General features: G+C 31.7%; 1 protein-coding gene across 1 annotated transcript in view; it reads left to right on the top strand.

Annotated features, from left to right (window-relative positions):
- LOC114326316 (calaxin-like) overlaps positions 1-16,917 on the top strand; it is a 42,462-nt gene extending 25,545 nt beyond the window's left edge. Inside the window, exons 2-5 of the mRNA XM_050654223.1 lie at positions 1,570-1,825; positions 7,889-8,018; positions 11,434-11,687; positions 15,499-16,917. Of these exons, the coding sequence (XP_050510180.1) occupies positions 1,572-1,825; positions 7,889-8,018; positions 11,434-11,687; positions 15,499-15,721 (861 nt within the window). The 5' untranslated portion in view covers positions 1,570-1,571 and the 3' untranslated portion in view covers positions 15,722-16,917. The remainder of the gene's footprint in view (positions 1-1,569; positions 1,826-7,888; positions 8,019-11,433; positions 11,688-15,498) is intronic.
- The last annotated feature ends 619 nt before the right edge of the window (positions 16,918-17,536 follow it).

The raw sequence follows: 17,536 nt of genomic DNA, 5'->3' as shown, positions 1-17,536 counted from the left end.
TAAAAGTGCTCATAAAAATGAATGTTCTACTAAAAAATTCTTGGCTTAGAATGCTGTTGATATACTAATCTAAAAACTGTTACATCAGTTGTATATTGTTTTGATTTATGTTTCATGTAAGTTATTTATTGAATAAAAATAATCTTGTTATATTATTATATACAATACAAAGTTTTTTTTGTAGGAATTTTACGATTCTTGTCTATTAGGGAAATATGATAATTTCTTAATATCACATTTATTGGTATATTCACTGCATATTGCTATGGTTTATATTTTGTGTTAGTTATTTATCTAATAAAAATAATTTTGTTTAATTATCACTCAATACTAACTTATTTCTACTAGAAAAATTGAACGTAGTCCCGAAATTTGAAGAAAACTAAAAATATCTCGGAAAGTAATCAGTTTAGATATAGGGAATGCTATATAAAAATGAAAGAGTACATTAAATACAATAATGTTGAAAAATAAAATATAGGGTGATCCATTTAAAAAAATAGAGAAAATCGTAATTTGGTTTTGTAGTTCACCCTGTATACAAATATTCGTCAATGATGTGAATTGAACTTAATTTAAAAACTACAGTATATTGTTTATCTTATTACATAAAACAAATTATTGTCTACAAATTACTTCTTTATATACAGGGTGTTAATCTCATAGTGATTTCGAAATAAAAATGGTCATAACTTGTTAAATACTCTGTATAGTAATGCAAAACCATATATTATATGAACAAGAATTATGAGGGGAATATAAATATGAAAAAATATATAGGGTGTCCCATTTAAAAATTTATATGTTTGATATACCACGCAGTTACTGATCACCCTGTAGAAATGGACATATTTTCCAAGCGTGGAGAATATCATTGCCTACATTTTTTTTAAATAACTTTTCTCGATATTTTATACCATAATGGAGTTATCGACCGATCCCGCACTAAAAACTCACCCTGTATGTTTTACTAATGTTTATTTATAATTTATTGATACAATAGTAACATTAAAATTAAGAATACATTATTACATTTCTTAAAACAACTTCATTTTTGGCCAATTGTCATTTTTGACTTGGGGTCATTTTTTACCCCCTTTGGTCATTCGTGTAACAAAAAAAGGTTGGTCATCGGAAGGTTAAAGAAAAAAAACAAGGTACTTAAAAAAAGAAAGGGAAGAACGCCAAAATCGTTTATATTAAGATCCTGGCTTTGGAAGTCATATCGTTCAAAATGAAGAAAAAAGAAATAACATTTTTTTATTTGTGTTTATAAATATTTTTGTTTACTTTTCTGCCCCAAAACATAAACAGCAACCCTTATATTACGTCATATTTTTATATAATATTGTATTGAAAATGGAAACTTAACAAAAGGATATAATTATAAAAGTAGAAAAGTCGAACGCGAAATCTTTTGACACACAAATTTTCCTTTTCGCCTGTCTCGTTAATCTATCCATTATCCATCACTTAACCGTACCTAGTGCATCGTTCTACAAAAGGGCCCTATAAAATCGATTCCCATGAAAAGTGAAAGCATTTTTTTCAACAACCGATATTTTTCAGCTATGTCTAATAAACAAGCTCAGGCGACTCAGGCGTCGTCTGGAAAGAAACTGAGCATGCGCGGTGGAGTTTTCGTTATAAAGGGTGTTACACTCTTCCTAGCAGCTGCAAAAACTCCCAAAACTTTGGGAAATCAGCCCAGTGGAAGTTCCGGTGGTGCGAAGAGCAGAGGGCGCAAGAAGATGAGCGATAAGGACGTTTGTAAATGTTCGCCGAAAATTATGGAGGCGGCGAAAAAGGACACGTTGTTACACAAGTAAGAGACTTTTTAAATATTCTCCAGTTTTTTTATAATTGACAACAAATAAGATGATGTTTTATTTTTTTTTATTGCCATGTAAAAATTGAAAAGGTTGTTACATTTTTTATAGAGTTTAAAGTGAAGCGTAATTGATGAAACATTGTTTTCATAGTAAAAATCTAAACAGTATTGTTTTCTAAGTTCCTACAAAATTATTAGTCCAAGTAATGAAGCCTAAAATAGGACAAAACCTCGCAAATTTTACAGAATGGATCGATTTGCTTGAAAATTTGAGAATAAGTAGTGGATAGTCCAAGGATCAAAATCTGTATCAATACGAAAGGCGCTTTTACCATGGGGGTGGTTGCCACCCCGTCTCGGGGGTGGAAATTTTTATTATATTTTGACCGCAAAAGTTGGTAAAAAACATTCATTATAAGCAAAAAACGTTCTATACATTTTTTTGATAAAATTAATAGTTTTCGATTTATTCGCTATCGAAAGTTTTATATCGAAAAAAATCAATGTTTTTAATCAGTTTTCTACTAATAACTCAAAAAGTTTTCGTTTTATCAAAACAACTTTACTTAACAAAAATGTACCTTTTGTAAAAATAAGCAAAACTGTTTTTTTTTTATTTTCTTTAAGACCAATAGTAATCGAGCTATACTTTATTATATGTTGGCTCTTCTTCGTCAAATGCTAAATATTGTAGTTTCAAAGTCAAAGGACGGGAAAACTATGCATTTTTTTGAGGATAACTTGTTGGAGCTAATTTAAAGTATTTAAAAATATGTATCTCCAGAAATAAAAAAAAATCTCTAGCTAAAAAAATTAAGTGACTTATAATGAAAATAATGTCAGTCCCTATTTTTTTCAACAAAAAAGGGATCGTAAACAACCCCCTAATCACCACCCTAATTAAAATTTGTCATTGACCTAATTTGGTTTTCTTGATTTATGTATTGTTAATAGATTCTAGATGTTTGATCGGCTTAGAATGATTAGTTTTTTAAAAAAAAAATTGAGTTAAAAGCGAATAACGAGTTTTTGTAGTTTGGTAAAAAATTCATTTTTCTTCAGAATAGAAAGATTAGCATCAGAGATACGAAAAAATATTTAAATATGAAATTGTAGCTTATTTAATTTACAAGAACTTGGTTTGCAAAAAATTTTTTTACGGCAAAAATTGAGTGAGCTATTGACAATTAAAACTTGTAATGACATGCAAGAACCACCTTTACCAACCCTTTCAAAATCACCTCTTTTTGCGATTGGGGATTCTAAAAAGATTTAATATTAATAGGCTTATAGACCTTGTAAAAACTTACAAAATTCTTTTTTACCAAACTTTCTAAGATAAAAAATAAAAAAGTTATTTATAAAAAAAAATAAAAGAATAACGAATATTTGCAATTTGGTAAAAAATGCCATTTTCTTCAGAATAGAAAGATTAGCATGAGAGATACGAAAAAATGTTTAAATATGAAATTGTAGGTAATTTAATTCCCAAGAACTTGGTTTAATAAAATTTGTTCTACGGCAAAAATTGAGTGAATCGTAAATGAGTAACTATACGATAGAAAAACATTGATTTTTTAGATATAAAACTAACACTATCGATAGCGAATAAATCAAAAACTATTAATTTTATCAAAATAAGTATAGAACATTTTTTGCTTAGAATGAATGTTTTTATTAACTTTTGCGGTCAAAATATAATAACAAATTTCCACCCCCGAGATGTGGTGGCAACCACCCCCGTGGTAAAAGCGCCTGTCGGCATCATATAGATTTTGATCCTTGGACTATCCACTACTTATTCTCAAATTTTCAAGCAAATTGATCCATTCTGTAAAAATTGCGAGGTGAAAAGCTTTGGTTCCTGGACTAAATTCTGTTTAGCAAATTACCTCAGTTTTTTGTGCAAAGTGCAAAAAGCAAACTTTTTGGATTCCTTGAGAAGCCATAGCCGTAACCAGGGGGGTTTTGGGGGTTGTAACCCCCCCATTGGGATGGACTTTGAGCTCAGTATGCTTAACACCATACCTCTCAGAGACCTTCCAGTAGTTGTAACCCCCCTTTCCAGTAGTTGTAACCCCCCCTTAGGATCATCCTGGTTACGCCTATGTGATAAGCTATTTTATTTGTTTGTTTTTTACACTCTCTATAAGGTTTTCGTAGCTAGTTGTTTCTAATTCTACATAATTTCTAATTCAAAATAAAATGGCCATAGTTGTCGAGGTACTTTATGTAAATGAATAAAAAAAAATCAAATAAAATTCAATTTTTAATAAAAAATTTTCCCAGTATTTTGTAATAGGGAACTTACATAAAATTTTAAATTCGAAAAAAAATGTTATAAATCACAACAGAACATTTAGAACATGTATCAAAGATAAAAAAGTTTTGTTTGTCTTTCGTTTGGCCCCTAAAGACGATTAAAAATTCAAATTATACCAGCCAGCCCAAAACGCGTCGTGACGTCATCGGGTTATGTGTTTACATTCTACACTAACAAAGTAAACAAAATTGTATATAATTTTAAATTAGACATTATAACGTCAGTAAAAAATACAGTTATGTAACGTTAAAGTGACGTTACAAGTGTTTTTGATCGTTTGAACCATTCATAAAAAAGTTGTATTTTTTTAAAATGGTTTTATTTTCCATAGTAAACCTTCTTTCCTTTCCTTCAATAACTATATCAAACTCCAATCTCAGCAAACTGGTATATATTATTACAATGACATACGATAAATGTCATTAGAATATAAATGTTTTTCCTTTATTCCGCGACGACGAGCTGGCCAAATACCCAAGTAGGCGAAAGCCAATAAACCAAAGAAGAACAAGAAGAATGTACCTAAATATAACCATAAACGAAACCATATTTTACCATTATTTTATATACTAAGAACCATATAGTTAAACTATGTGACGTCACGGGTCGTTTGAACTATTTTAAAATACAGAAGACTTTAAAGTTGTACTTCTAAGTTATTATGAGTTTTTGAAACGTGAAATTTTGGAAATCTCATTTTTAAACAAAACTGAACATTATTGTGTAATAAAAAAATGTGCAAGTTATAAGTTATCCCTATTTCTTACGCGAAGAATTTATATTGCTACTATTTCTCTATTGTTTCAAATTTACTATTTGTTGGTAGATCCCTTACAGATTTTTTCTTCTTCTTCTTACGGATGTTGACCATCAGCATGGATATTCTAACTTTGTTTGCAGCTATTCGGAATAGTCAGCTTGTAGACGTATTCAACCGCTTTCTCATATTTTGAAGCCAAGATATTCTTCTTCTCCCTGGTCCTGTCTTTTAAAATACCCTGCCCTTAAAGAGTGAGTGGCAAAAAGCTATATCTCTGTTCATCTCTCATAGCATGGCCAAGATATATTCTAATTTGCGCTCTTTGATTGTGTTAATAGGTAATCTTGCATTCCTTGTAAATTCTACGAAAGACCTTAACATTAGTAACAAGCTCCACCCATGGACTTCTTAAAATGCGTCTGTAACACCACATCTCGACAGCCTCTAGCTTTCTTAAAGAAGCTTCATCAAGTGTCCAGGCCTCTACTCTGTATAATAACGTATAAAATACATAGCATCTAATTATAGAGACTTTGGTACCAAGAGATAAACCATGACTTCTGAAAAGAGACTTCGTTTGGTCCCATGGGTGTTTATATTAGTACCAAGGTTCTACCTATGTGTAGCTGTCAATTGGTTGTTGGTTAACCAAACGCTGTATATTTAATATTTCGCGCTTACTGATTACCATATACTTACTTTGTTTTTTCGTATTGAGATTAAGTTCATGTTCTCTACTTATATCTGACATGCGCGAAATTATGTGTTGTTTAGATGCATTCCGTTGACTTACTGTAGTTCTCCTAGTGCTTGTTCTAGGATATATTCAGAATACATGTTAAGTAACACCGGGAACAGAATGCATCCTTGTCTCACTCCCCTATCTATGGAGATTGCCTCTGTCAACTGGCCATCCACTTTAATATTGGTAGTTTGGTTGTAATATAAATTATATATGATTCTTAAGTCTCTATCACCTAATCCCGCTTCTTTCAAGATAGTTATGAGCTTATTATGTTTCACTCTATCAAATGCCTTTTTGTAGTCGATAAAACAAATATATAGGTACGTCACAGTGGACATCCCTGCACTTGTGCATGCGCACTTGTAAAGCGAATAGAGCTTCTCGGGTGCCTAAAAGGCATCGAGGAATCCAAATATTGTGTCCATGACACTTGTTCTTCACTTTTTTATATACGTGGGTGAATCAAATATGAACCGACCTTTCCGTTCCGGCTTAGCATAAGCTGGCGATATGGTCTAAATTAGTTCTGTGATGGGAGGTTATAGTCTATATAATGTGTGACTGCGCGCTACCGCCTGTTCTCTAATGACGTGCAGTGTGCAGTCAGTTATTGTTGCGATGAGCGAGGGGGTAAGGCCATGTTCAGTTGCACAACTCATTGTTCCTCAAAATTCCTCGTAAAAGAAAATGTTGGTCCCGCTGAAACTTGGTGAAGATTAAAAAAATAATATGGAGAACCAACACTGTCCAGTACACAAGTGAAATTTTGGTATAGACAAGTTCGTGAAGGACGAGATGCCTTGCAAAACAAAAGTCATCAACGTCGTCCAAAAACAAGCACGTCTCAGGAAAATATTGATGCCATCCGTGACCTTACTGCGACAGTGTTTTTGAATTATCGTGGAGTTTTGTTGCTGGATTTTCTTCATGAGAGACGAACCATTATGCCGCCTATTATTGTAGTCTTTTGGACCGTGTTCGAGCTGCCTATAGGTACAAAAGAGCAGGATATCCTATATGAGATGTGTTGCTCTTGCATGACAACGCCCAACCGCATACAGCTGACAAGAAAAAATAGCGGAAATGCATTGGACACTCGTTGAACATCTTGTATATAGTCCTGATCTTTCACCACGTGTGAGTACCATATGATCTGTACATTAAAAGATGCACTAAGCGGAGCGCGTTTTGATAATGATAATCAAGTGGGGTATCTAACCAATAGGGCTTTTCATCGATTGTAATTTGTTTCGAGCTTCTGTCATATGTCGTATAATCCGTGCATATTAACATTATACACAGATTATACAACATATGACAGAAGCTCGAAACAAATTACAATCGATGAAAAGCCCTATTGGTTAGATACCCTCCCTCATTCTTTTTATGAAAATGGGATAAGTACATAAACTTCCTAGCCACTGGGGAAAATGTGTACAGAAGGAAGGAATGTATATAGAAAAATGAAGTATTGTTTAATTGTTGTAATTATAATTTAATAAGAGGTTATTAGCAAAGAACGGTTCATATTCGATTCACCTCTCGTATATTCTGCTGTGTTTTCACTTTTAAAAACGTTTTTTTCACTTTTAAAAACGTTTTACTTAACATGTCAGTGCCAACTTACCGTGAACAACATTATTACCGAATGTCATCAGTTCAGTAGTAAGCTCAAACTCAAACCGCAGCTATATGTGACATTCTAAGTGATACCAACCAGTTAGACAGAGTTCTTCAGTTTTTTAAAAAAATATCATTGTATCATAAACTTTAATTTTTTTTATGACATAACTTGTTAATGCTCTTTAATTATACCTCTTGTAATCTTGTTTGTAATCGTCCCGTGCGAGTGGCCATAGTTGCCGAGCACGTTAATGTAAATAAAAAAAAAAAAACGTTTTAAGTAAGTGGCCAATTAGGCTAATTTTTCTGTAGTTTTCGTATGATTTTGCATTTAATTTTTTTGGTATATTTTGTGTATATTTTGCTAAATTTTCTCTAACCATGTAGTTCCCTTTTGATGTATTTTAGCTATTTGTCTTCTTTGATCTGTTTATTTTCTTTGTTGCACTCAGTATCTTTCTGCTAATGTTCCCGTTCTTCCGGCCTATAGTTTTATTTGTACCTTCTTCTTGGCTTAAACAATTTGTTTACAGTCCTCTTTGGCAAATGTTATCACATTTGCCAACTTTATTGTAGTCTTATTAAAATGTATTCGATTACTTTTAGAAAGGAAATAGAAGCTCTTTATAGAATTTATAAGAAGTTGATCACTTTTAATAAAACGACTCCACAAGGTGATGTTGCTCAAAATGCAAAACCTGCTACTGTTATTGGCAAACCACCTACTGTATCAGAGGTAAGAACAAAATATACTTTGATTTTTCTTTTAATGTTATTATTTTTTCTTAAACATTAATAGGATGATTGATACAAGACATGTAGAAGATGTAACTATTTTCAACTGCTGTTGTGTTTAAGTCTTCTTGAAATATGTCAAAAGAAAAATAGCCGAAGATTTTCGTATAATTTGTTCGTTTCGTACTTAAATAATTCTCCGGGTATATCCCCTGGCAAGGATGCATTCTTCCTCTTCAACTGTTTACATACATTTTTAATTTCTTCTGTTATTAATCTTATTGTCGAGCCTGCTATTGCAATTCTACCTTAGTTTTGGTTTCAATGTTCTTGGAATTCTATTTTATCTTTACTAAAATTTCTTTGAAATAGGTCTGTCCCAGTCTGCAGGCTGTATGCTCTGTATTATGGCTTTATTCTTCTCATTTCTCAATTTTTTTTATCAATTTTCAGCTTTCTGTGCTTCTGGTTCCTCCTAGATAAGTATTTATGCGTTAGCAATTTATTTTCCGAAACTCGTTTTTCTTCTTAGAAAGATTTCTTCGTACTTATGTCTGTCTTTCTATATATTTTATTTTTACTTATTGACTTAAATATAATGATATTAATTTGAAACTTAAATATTGCATGTATTTGCTTTTACATTTTATTTCTTCCCTCTTTCTATTCTGTTATTTTTACTCCCTTATTAAATAAAACTAATAAATATTAGGGTCAGGGGGGAGGCAAAATGACCTTTGAAAATGACTGAAATTTACAAAAACTACATCAATCTTCATCATTACATCATATACAGGGTGTAACAAAAATACAGGTCATAAATTAAATCACATATTCTGGGACCAAAAATAGTTCGAATGAACCTAACTTACCTTAGTACAAATATGCACATAAAAAAAGTTACAGCCCTTTGAAGTTACAAAATGAATATCGATTTTTCGAATACATATGTCGAAAACTATTAGAGATTTTTTATTGAAAATAGACATGTGGCATTCCTATGGCAGGAAAATCTTAAAGAAAAATTATAGTGAAATATGTGCACCCCATAAAAATTTTATGGGGATTTTGTTCAATTAAACCCCCCAAATTTTTGTGTACGTCTCAATTAAATTATTATTGTGGTACCATTAGTTAAATTCAATATTATTACTTACTAATGAAGTAAAAACCTCACATGTAGGTAGGTGGTATATAATTTAAATTATATACCACCTACCTACATGTGAGGTTTTTACCTGTGAAGTAAAAACCTCACATGTAGGTAGGTGGTATATAATTTAAATTATATACCACCTACCTACATGTGAGGTTTTTACTTCATTAGTAAGTTTTTATTAGGGTATACAGCCAATGAGAGGAATCTTTTCCTTTATATTCAATATTATTAAACCTTTTTTGCCTCTTAGTATTTTTTCGATAACGCAGTTTTTATCGAGTTGAGGCTTATTTTTCAATATGTTTACATAAAAATTTTATGGGGGTTTTGTTCTTTTAAACCCCCCAAATGTTTGTGTACGTTCCAATTAAAATATTACTACGGTACCATTAGTTAAACACAGTGTTTTTAAAACTTTTTTGCCTCTTTGTATTTTTTCGAAAAGGCACCTTTTATCGAGATGTGACTTATTTTTTAAAATGGTTCAAAATATCCCTAAAAATGTAAATCATAACAAATAAATGTTAATATTATTACCAAGTCTCCATAATCGTACTTAACCATACAAATATGTGGTGGATTTGACAAATATTCGAAATATCTCGATAAAAACTGACTTTTTGAAAAAGTACTAAGAGGCAAAAAAGTTTTAAAAACATTGTGTTTAACTAATGGTACTACAATAATAATTTAATTGCAACGTACACAAAAGTTTGGGGGGTTTAAAGGAACAAAACCTCCATAAAATTTTTATGGGGTGTCCAAATTTCACTATAATTTTTTCTTAAGATGCTACTGCCATAAGAATGCCACATGTCCATTTTCAATAAAAAATCTCGAATAGTTTTCGATACATTCGAAAAAATCGATTTTCATTTTGTAACTTAAAAGGGCTGTAACTTTTTTTATGTGCACATTTGTACTAAGGTAAGTTAGGTTCAATCGAATTATTTTTGGTCCCAGAATATGTGATTAAATTTATGACCTATATTTTTGTTACACCCTGTATAATGTATTGTATATATTATACAAATACGTGTTCAATCATTTTCAAAAATCTATCCAATGACACCAAACACCAACCCCCACTGCACCCCCTGGAGGTGGGGTGGGGGGTAACTTTAAAATCTCAAATGGAAACCCCAGTTTTTCTTGCAGATTTTAATTTGTTACGTAAAAGTAAGCAACTTTTATTCAAGACATTTTTTCGAACTGTGGATAGATGGCGCTATAATTGGGAAAAACGATTTATCCTGATACCATAGGTAAATTATAGAAACGGTCTAATATCTCACGAAATACACTTCCAAATGAGAAACTAAAAAACAGATTTTTAATCTTTTTCGAAAACCTTTCGAATAACGCCAAACATGACCCTCCAACCCATCCCCTGGAGGTGGGGAGGGGGGTAACTTTAAAATCTTAAATAGCAACCCCACCTTTTATTACAGATTTAGATCCGTCATAAAAAATTAAGCAACATTTATTCGAAACATTTTTTAAAATTGTTAATAGATGGCGCTTTAATTGGAAAAATACGATTTATTAGCGCCATCTATCACAACTTTTAAAAAATGTTTCGAATAAATGTTGCTTAATTTTTTATAACGAATCTGAATCTGCAATAAAAAGTGGGGGTTGCTATTTAATATTTTAAAGTTACCCCCCACCCCACCTCCAGGGGGTGGGTTGGAGGGTCATGTTTGGTGTTATTCGATAGGTTTTCGAAAAAGATTAAAAATCTGTCTTTTGGTTTCTTATTTGGAAGTGCATTTCGTGAGATATTAGACCGTTTCTATAATTTACCTATGGTATCAGGATAAATCGTTTTTCCCAATTATAGCGCCATCTATCCACAGTTCGAAAAAATGTCTTGAATAAAAGTTGCCTACTTTTACGTAACGAATTTAAACTTGCAAGAAAAACTGGGGGTTTCCATTTGAGATTTTAAAGTTACCCCCCACCCCACCTCCAGTGGGTGTATTGGGGTTTGGCGTTTGGTGTCATTGGATAGATTTTTGAAAATTATTGAACACGTATATTTCAGTTTTTCGATCCGATGTTTATAGCTCGCGAAATATTCGACCGTTCCGCTACTTTTGGGACACCCTATATAATGCTTGCCCCCCCCCCCCAATAAAAATTTCAAATGACGCCCCTGATTAAGTCGTCTTTTGAAACATGCTTTGTTGTTCTTTATTCTTCTTTGTCATCCAGAAGCATTCATACCCAATATTTAAACATTTTTTAATTGCAGGGAATAGACAGAACAGTCTTTAGAGAAGTCCTTCACAACACATTCGACATAGTGACGGAACATATGTTAATGGACAGAATCTTTTGTGTTTGGGATAAACATAACTGTGGATTAATTACTGTAGAAAACTGGTTTAAAGGATTGTCGCTCTTTTTAAGAGGAACGATTCAAGATCAAATTAAATATTGCTTCGCAGTTTATGATTTAAATGGAGATGGCTTTATTACCAAAGATGAAATGTTTCAATTACTAAGGTAATGTAGTTGTATGGTAGAAACTAAATGTGGATCATTATAATTTTTTGTCTTTATCCCTATGCGGGATCAGCTTCCCTAATTATATTTCTCTGCAAGTTTCTATCTACCTAAGGGTCTCTCATCCTATAGGTCTTCGTCTTCCATACTATACAGGGTGTCCCAGATTAATTTAGCCACGCTATATTATCTCTTAAATGAATAGAGATTTTCAAATGGGACAAAAAGTGATCTATTCTACTTGTAATACATTTTAATATGGCGTATAAAAAAATCATCCACTAAATATTCATACCCTAGTTACAACCCTTAACTTTAATTTTTTTTAATAGCACCCTGTAGATTTTTTTTATAGTTTTTGATGTGGTCTTCTATCGTCTATAGTCTATTCAACAGGTTTATTAAATATAAAATCGGTTTTTAAATAATCAAGAAATCAATTTAGTTTTTATTTTTATTAGTGTCCCAGACTAATTTATAAAAACTGGTCTATTCCATTTGTAATACACTTTAATATTGCGAAGAAAAAATCATCCCTTAAATATTCATTCCTTAGTTACAACCCCTAACTTAATTTTTTTAATAGCACCCTGTACATTTTGTTATAGTTTTGGTTGGAGTCTTCTATCATCTATTCAACAGATCTTTTAGAAATAAAATCGGTTTGAAGTAATCAAGAAAATATCAGTTTATTTTTTATTTTTGTCAATTATGTGTCTCAGACTAATTTTTCCAGGTTATATCTCTTAAACGAATAGAGATTTTCGAATGAGGCAGATAGCGTATGCTCCTACAAAGACCAAATTTTGAAAAACAAAAATTAATGTTTAAATAAAAAGAGTGTGTACTTCGTACGCACGTAAGAAATTATACTACGTAGTTTAAATTGTAAAATTTTCAAGCAAGCAAGCAAGCATAGTGATTTAACCCAGCCTGAGAGACTTGCTCACCCCTAGAGAATGACATTCGGGTGATACAATTCATTGAGGCGAGGAGGATTAACTCCCGTAAGCAGGAATCACTCCACCCCGCCTCAATGCTCCAGACCATCCATTTACCCCCCGATAGCACTCTGATGCGCTATAGGGGCTCTCAATCAGCAAAGTGCTTATCATATGGGAGTCTTGGGTACACGGACTCCCATATGAAATCCTACCCCGATCAATGCAGGCCAGCGTGAGGCGCTCTATTCCCGCTATCTCTAGTGACTTATCTTCGATCTGTTTTGCTTGCTCGGGCGCCGAGTCCCCGCTCTGGGCTATGTCCAGTTCGGCGACTCGGCGCTCGAGGATGTGGGCCCCTCATGCCCTTTTTTGGGTTTTGTTACTAATATTTTTTTTTTGTGGCTTTCGCCTATTGTTAATATTTTATTGATTTGTTTAGTGGCTGAAGCCGTTTTGAAGTTTTTTGTATATTTTTTTTTGAGGGATGTCTGAAAATTATAAAAATCAACATTAATAAATATAATGAGATGCCAAAGGTGAGCAAGTTGTCTTCTTTTGATAGAGCTACGATTATCTAGCCTTTATTATATATTTAATAATATTTGTTGTTTGGGTCTCCTATGTTTCCATCTATGGTACACATCATACCTTAATATCTCTTGCAAGATCCGGTTTGGGTGGTCTTCTAGCTCAGCAAATTTTGTTCTGGCTTTTTCCTCCATAATATCCAGTACTCTTATTTGTTTTAGGTCTCTAAATAAGAACCGTTCGGCGACGTATCTGGGCACGTTTGCAGCTTCTCTGAGGCAGTTGTTGTGTGCCGCTTGTATCTTCTTTTTGTTACTTTGACTTATGTGACCCCATGCAAGAGATGCGTATGTAATTATTGGCAGTATAATGTAAAATTTTCAGTGACAATAAAGCATAATATTTCTTTTCTATTTTATTTTTTAAGGCTATCTTGATTAGTTTAACAAAAATAAAAAATAACGTGATATTTTCTTGATACCTTACAAACCCATTTTATTTTTAAACAATCTGTTGAACAGACGAGAGACCACATCCAACACTATAAAAAATGCCAAAACTATAAAATCTGTAAAAAATGTATTAAAAAAATTTAAAGTCAGGGGTTGTAACTAAGGGATGAGTATTTAGGGAATGATTTTTTTCTGCGCCATATTAAGGTGTATTACAAAAATGTAATAGATCAGTTTTTGCCGAAAATCTGAATTTGAAACTGAAAGCCTGTAAATTTGATCGAAAATCTCTATTCGTTTAAGAGGAAACAGTAGCGATCAACAGGTAGCGAAAACGGGTTCCAAGATTGCGGCTGTAATTTTAAATATTTTTTCGAGATATTTGGCACACGTATTCGTAATATAATAAAGAATGGCGGTACAGAGCCCAATTTGAAAAATATATTAATATGTGGAAATTACTCTGTAATTAAATACAATATTAAAAAAACGAGCTTGTACCGCCATTAAGAAGAACAAAAAAATACACTTTTTTATCCGATGCCTAGATTTTGTGACATTTTGGAACTACTAAAATTTTTTATTTCATTAGTAGTTCCAAAATTACACAAAATCTAGGCATCTGACAAAAACGTTTATTTGAAGAAAGTGTATTTTTTTGTTCTTCTTAATGGCGGTACAGGCTCGTTTTTTAATATTGTATTTAATTACAGAGTAATTTCCACATATTAATATATTTTTCAAATTGGGCTCTGTACCGCCATTCTTTATTATATTACGAATACGTGTGCCAAATATCTCGAAAAAATATTCAAAATTACAGCCGCAATCTTGGAACGCGTTTTGGCTACCTGTTGATCGCTACTGTATCACCTTAAGAGATATAGCCTGGAAAAATTAGTCTGGGACACATAATTGACAAAAATAAAAAATAAACTCATATTTTCTTGATTACTTACAAACCGATTTTATTTCTAAAAAATCTGTTGAATAGACGATAGAAGACCCCAACCAAAACTATAAAAAAAGTACAGGTGCTATTACAAAAATTTAAGTTAGGGGCTGTAACTAAGGGATGAATATTTAGGGGATGATTTTTTCTTCGCCATATTAAAGTGGAAATAGTTTAATATTAAAACGGAATAGATCAGTTTTTGTCCCTTTAAAAATCCCTATTTTGTTAGGAAATATAGCCTGGGACACTAAGGGCCGGTTGTTCGAACGCTAATCAACAATGATCACTATCAAATATTTAATTACTGTCACAACTGTCAATGTCAACTTTGGTTGGGTTGCTGAAAACGCATATGATTATAAATTATGAGATTAGTTAATCAATTAACATAATTGATTAACTAATTTCATAATTGTTCATCAATAATTATGTTTTCAGCAATCCAATCAAAGTTGACATTGACAGTTGTGACAGTAATTAAATATTTGATAATGATCATCTTTGATTAGCGTTCGAACAACCGGCCCTTAATTAACGAAAATAAAAAATAAATTGATTTCTTGATTATATATGAATGAATTTTATTTTTAATAAATCTGTTGAATAGACGATAGAAAACGACATCCAAAACTATAAAAAATATACATGGTGCTATTAAAAAAATTAAAGTTAGGGGTTGTAACTAAGGGATGCATATTTAGGGGATGATTTTTTCTACGCCATATTAAAGTGTATTACAAGTAGAATAGATCACTTTTGTCCCATTCGAAAATCTCTATTCGTTTAAGAGATATAGCGTGGCTAAATTAGTCCGGGACACCCTGTATTCCTTTTCAACAGCAACTTCATTCCTACCGTTACCTACTTTTCCTTACATATAATCCCTAGTTTGTTCATATGTACTAATTCTAACATTAACAATCTTCTTACAGAAATTGTTTAATAAAACATCCCCAAGAAGAAGATCCTGATGAGAGCGTCAAGGATTTGGTAGATATAGTGATGAGAAAAATAGATAAAGATAAAGACGGAAAAGTCTCTCTTGAAGACTTTCAAAATACAGTTGAAGAAGAACCACTGCTTTTAGAGGCATTTGGAAAATGCTTACCATCAGAGGAATCGAAAATGACGTTTTTAACAACCCTCAAAGCATAGAAAAGCTAGTGGCTAGATCTTTCGAGCTGGTGAAACTTACCAAGTAAAATAGGAAACAGAAACCGAAAAAATAATAATGTAGAAAATGTAGTTACTGTGCCTAGAGGTGCTCACATTTAATTCGAGAAATAAAATTTTTGTACGATGAACTAAAATGTCAAAAAATAGTATACAGTGAGCACGTAAAGGTTGGAATAAATTCATTTTCTCGAGAACGGACGATTTTGGAAAAAAATCACGAAAGAGGTCAATTTTTATTTTTAAATTACGACTTTTTGGCATATATATTATACTAGTGACTTCACCCATCTGGGCGTGATGACGTCATCGATGATTTTTTTAAATGAGAATAGGGTTCGTGTGATAGCTCATTTGAAAGGTAATTCAATTCTCTATTCAGTAATATAAACATTAACATAATTATTTATACAGGGTGTCAAAAAAATTGTTTTGGATTCAATTTATTGGCATAAAAAGAAGAATGTATGTAATTTATTTAATTCAAAATACATTTTACTGCTCTCAGAAAACAAAAAAAATGTGTATTTGCAAAATAATCATTGCTTTTCGCTTAAATTAATTGTTCAAATTGTCACGAGGCTAGTGGGTGGCTGCTTTAATATTGAATTTAAGCAAAAAACAATATTTATTTGCCAAATAAACATTTTTTCCTGTTTTCTGATAGCAGTAAAATGTATTTTGAATTAAATAAATTACACACATTCTTCTTTTTGTTTCAATAAATTTAATTAAAAAAAAATTTTTTTGGGCACCCTGTATAAATAATTATGTTAATGTTTATATTACTGAATAAAGAATTGAATTACCTTTCAAATGAGCTATCAGACGACCCCTATTCTCATTTAAAAAAATCATCGATTACGTCATCACGCCCAGATGGGTGACGTCACTAGTATGATATATATGCCAAAAAGTCGTAATTTAAAAATAAAAATTGACCTGTTTCGGGATTTTTTTCCAAAATCGTCCGTTCTTGAGAAAATGAATTTATTCCAACCTTTACGTGCTCACTGTATATTATTATCTAAATAAATAACAAAAACTTATGATTTTATTATTTTCACATTAGTATGCTTTTTCTGTTATTTATTACTGTATCCAGATATTTGCATGTATGTTTCTTTGCTTTATTTTTGAAGTATGATATTAAAAAATAGTCGTTACATCTTTTAAGTTATGTGAAAAGAATATTTATATTATTAGTGTTTTTAGTAAATATATTTATTATAATTTTTATGTCTCTGGATTTGTCTTCCTCCTAATAAGTATTATTGAAAATGTTTATTTTCATTTAAAGTATCTGTCACCGAGATTGTAATTATGTCCGAGAAATGACCAACTGAATACAAAAGCTGTGGTAGCTGATCGGTAGAGCATTCGCCTAGGAATCGAGAGGTCCCCTGTTCAAATCCTGGCACAGTCATATCCTTTATTTTTTTTATTTTAATTTTTGGTATTCTTTTTGTTCATTCTAAAATTAGTTTGATATTTAAATATAATACAAAAAAACTGTTTAAAGTAGATAGGTATATTGATTTCGTTGAAATCATAATATGAAGTTAGATTATATTATAATAGAAGTATAACTTCTTACGTGCGTACAAAGTACACACACATTCCTTTTTTGTTCATCTATCACCACTTCGATTAGATCTTCCTACTACTTTTTTTCTTCTTATTTTGCTATCCTTGCCTGAACTCTCTTTTTTTCTTCTACTCCACTAATATGTTTCCTATAAGTTTCCGTTTTCCAATATCGTGGTTCATCTTCCTTTTCTTTTTGTTTCTGCTGTA

The sequence above is a fragment of the Diabrotica virgifera genome, chromosome 6 (genome assembly GCF_917563875.1).
Source record: "Diabrotica virgifera virgifera chromosome 6, PGI_DIABVI_V3a".
In the NCBI taxonomy this organism is placed as follows: domain Eukaryota; kingdom Metazoa; phylum Arthropoda; class Insecta; order Coleoptera; family Chrysomelidae; genus Diabrotica; species Diabrotica virgifera.
This window is presented reverse-complemented; position numbering and strand designations above follow the sequence as displayed.